This window comes from Conger conger, chromosome 4 (genome assembly GCF_963514075.1).
Source record: "Conger conger chromosome 4, fConCon1.1, whole genome shotgun sequence".
In the NCBI taxonomy this organism is placed as follows: domain Eukaryota; kingdom Metazoa; phylum Chordata; class Actinopteri; order Anguilliformes; family Congridae; genus Conger; species Conger conger.
The window spans coordinates 10,470,446-10,474,105 of record NC_083763.1 but is presented as its reverse complement, the minus strand read 5'-3'; the positions used below and the strand labels follow the sequence as shown (position 1 = coordinate 10,474,105).

At 44.4% G+C, this 3,660-nt stretch overlaps 1 protein-coding gene across 1 annotated transcript; it reads right to left on the bottom strand.

Annotated features, from left to right (window-relative positions):
• Nucleotides 1-897: 897 nt before the first annotated feature.
• Nucleotides 898-2,675, bottom strand: LOC133126022 (mast cell protease 1A-like). Its single transcript, XM_061237820.1, has 5 exons — nucleotides 2,618-2,675; nucleotides 2,317-2,467; nucleotides 2,011-2,149; nucleotides 1,149-1,409; nucleotides 898-1,056 (listed from the first exon to the last, which is right to left on the bottom strand). The coding sequence occupies exons 1-5, from the start codon at nucleotides 2,673-2,675 to the stop codon at nucleotides 898-900; spliced, it is 768 nt and encodes a 255-aa protein (XP_061093804.1).
• Nucleotides 2,676-3,660: the final 985 nt, after the last annotated feature.

Below are 3,660 nucleotides of genomic sequence, written 5' to 3'. Positions count from 1 at the left end.
TTGGACTATGTGAACACTAGGAATTGAACTTTTCAGCCCTTTTTTTACATGAATTATTTTACATGTTGAACTGTTCATTTAATGTTCTTATGGTGAGGGTTTTTGTAATCCCATCATCCCACTTGCAAATTCCTTTTTATTTATTTTGTTTTATTATTTTTATTACACTGCTTGATTTAGTTTTTTACTTCATGTGAATACATTTAAATAAAACCATCAGTTTGACAAGTTATCTGTGCCAAGAAAGCACATTTCTGCAATTCTCTTGGTGGGAACTTGTGATCTCTGTTTTTGAGGTCTCTGTCTCAGCCGAATGGTTAGAGATTCTGGTCTGTGATACAGCTTGTTGAAGGTGCTGAGTAACAGGTGGTGGTCTTTGCAGACGCTGATTCTTTAGCTGTGTCATCCAGAGCAGGCCCTGCTCTCTCTCTCTCTCTCTCTCTTTCTCTCTCTCTCTCTCTCTCTCTCTCTCTCTCTCTCTCTATCTCACCTCTGCGGCGGTAAGTGTTCATCAATATTTCTATCTGCAGACCCCCATCTGTCATCAGCTGTGGTGTGACTTGAGTGCATCTTGCAGTTCTCACCAAACCAGCGGCACACCACATTTTTTTCCACTGCAGGCAGATTAGTTTTAATGTGGTCTGATGCAGAAGGCCTTCTCGGAAGGAAGTGTTGGTTTACACAATTAGCTTCTGCTCTTCGTTCTAGCAATGAGGTTTTCTGATACCATGAAAAATAATGTATAGAAATCACTCTCCTCAGTCTCCCCCCGTCCCACCACCACTTCCATCTCCCCCAAACACACATCGAGACAAAATCAAATGCATGGTTCATATATTGTTCATGATGCACTTTAGTTGCAGTATTTAAACAATGGCTTCGCATTTTATCTGTGGTTCACTTTACACTGCTTATGATACATATGACCCAGGACAGGTATTTGGATATTTGAGTGTAAACATTCGGTTTTGTAGGTTCATTGCAGTTTCTGTATTCATTGAAGGACACAATTCCCTCCGCTGTGCCCTTACACACCAGAGGACCTCCAGAATCCCCCTGCAATTTAAAAAACAATTTGTTGCTGATGCATATATCAAAATATAATTGCTTCTGTACTGAATGAAAAACAGGCAGTTTTTTCCACATACCTGACAGAAGCCTCTGTTGCCAACGCTTCCCCCTGCACACATCATCCTGGGTGTGATTGGTTTCTTCCCCCATTCTCTTCTGCACTTCTTTCGGTCTGTGACAATGACATCGACTTCCAGAAGGCGTGGGCTTACGTTCCCATTGGTTTTGTTGGCCCCCCATCCTGCCACGCTGCAGACTGTTTTGGGCTTGACGTCCTTATCTTTCTTAGGGAGGGGGATCCACTGCACTTCTTTGGTCTTCTTAACTGCAGTCTTGAGCTGCTCCAGACACAGAGAAATCAGTCATGAGAGCCCTGACACAGCACCGCTCACAGTTCTACAGCAAATGGAGCTGCTCACATTAATCCAGATCAAGCCGAAAGCAGATGAGTTTTTGGCTAAAAACTTGGACTGTTTTCCGTTGTCTTGTCCACTATTGGGCCCAAGATGTGCTAATGTTATCTCAAATCTCACCTACAGTGCATACGATGCACAATTTTTTGTTTTGGCTCTGTCCTCCAGCACATTGGATTTGAAATAAAACATGAAACATGAGACATGAATGAAACAACGATTATGATTCTGATTTTCATATTGAGTCCCCCCATTTTAGGGGAGCAAATTTAATGGTGCCCTTTCAATGCACCATACACACTCTGTCACATTACCTTCCATACGCATATCTCAATGACAAATAGTGCTACTCTATGGGAGAAAGTGAATCATAGACACCCTGGCCAACATAAGCCACCGCAACACTCAATATGAGGCTAGTTGTCTGGCCACCTACTCTGCAGGTCACATATCATAATGAACCGTATGACCTAGTGTGTGCTTATGGTGGGCTTCACTGACTCAGACTGACTTGTATTCTCCATACCTGCAACAGCATGATGTCATTCTCCAGTGCATCAGCTTCAAACCCAGGGTGGATGTGGTAAAACTTCACTTCAGCCCTCTTTGAATTTTGATTCTCAGAAATGTCATGGGCACCGAGCAGAACTGTCAAGGTCTGTCCCCTTTGTAAAAGAAAGAGCTGGGTGTTAACTTCACCTTATGCGTATTTCATCCATGTATCCAAATGTTTCATTGTCACAACATCAAGTAACCTTTTTCACCTTTTGACATTCGTACACTTGTGTTTACACTGTTGGTAATAATAACCCAGCTCAACGGGAGGTCTTACCATGTCAGGCAATGTGCTGCAGTCATTACGAAGGAGTCGGACACCAGGAAACCACCACATTTGTGCCTTTTATTTTGCTGCACAGAGACCATGTAAGGTCTGGAGTGTGGCTTAGCCTCCCGGCCATTCACAATGCTAGAGTCCTGTTGGGCTGGGACAGAAGGAAGGTTCAGCCAATGAGCATGAGCATGTTTATACATTTACAAGTTAAAACTTATACATCAAAATGATACATTCCGCAGAGAGAGGGAGAGACAGAGAGAGAGAGAGAGGAAGTCAGAGAGAGAGAGAGCGGTCTTACCGGTGAGCACCAGCAGGGGCAGGAGAGTTGTGAGCAGGAACAGAGGCACAGCAGCCATGGTGTCTGTGAGAGCTGAGTGGTCCTGCTGATGCTAAGTGTGGAAGAAATGAGCGGGATTACAACTGCGTGATCCTTTAACAATGATGAACTTTTTGCGATGATGAGCACCTCCCTGCGCTGCCTGAGGAGGCCGGAGGCCCGTGGTCTCACACAGGAAGAGGAGGTGGAGCTGTGAAGTTCCCCATGAAACATCTACGTGGCAGACATTGGTGGAAACAGTAACCATCACTTACAGATGTGGCACACTTGGATGGCTGCCCCTGTTCTGGGTGCCTATTGACGTGACAACTGCTGGATATTTGGGTGGTAAATCCCAACACAGCTACATGATAGAGACTGATGAGAGTTATCGACACCTGAGGGTTATAAAAGCATATGTCAGTCTCTTATTTTTTCATTTTTGTCTTTTGGCAGACGCTTTTAATCCAAAGCGACTGACAAGTGCATAGGTTCTATCATAAGTCAAAGCATCACATCCAGAACTAGGAAAATACACATGGAATGCTGTTCTAAACATAGTCGTCATCATAAGTGCAAATTTTTATTTATTTATTTAATTTTTATTTTTTTTTGGGGGGGGGGGGGGGGGTTAGACAAGGATAGGGATATCAGAAAGGAGGGGTGGGGGAAATCAGGAGGGAGGACTAAGGTAGAGTTTGAAAAGGTGGGTTTTGAGTCTGCGTCGAAATAGGGGGAGGGATTCCGCTGTCCTGACAGTGGTAGGCAAGTCATTACACCACTGAGGAACCAGAACGGAAAACAGGCGTGAACGTGCAGCTCGACCGCCAGGTGCACGTAGAGAGGGAATCGTAAGGCGACCAGAGCTGGCAGAGCGGAGTGGTCTAGCTGGGGAGTAGGGAGTGATCAAGGATTGTATGTAAGGTCTTATGTCTTATGTGTCTGTATTGGGCTTTGTCGCCCAGATATCCAGTAGTTGTAAAGTCAGTTACCGTGGAGTTGCCCAGCTGCATTTTTTATTTATA

Bases quoted from the DNA above. Each gene is read 5' to 3' on its own strand.
- LOC133126022 (XM_061237820.1), bottom strand. From the start codon at position 2,675: ATGGCTGCTGTGCCTCTGTTCCTGCTCACAACTCTCCTGCCCCTGCTG. The intron at 2,150-2,316 runs GTAAGACCTCCC...TCTTTTACAAAG, and splicing joins GCAGCACATTGCCTGACATG to GGGACAGACCTTGACAGTTC. The intron at 1,057-1,148 runs GTATGTGGAAAA...TTTAAATTGCAG, and splicing joins GCAACAGAGGCTTCTGTCAG to GGGGATTCTGGAGGTCCTCT.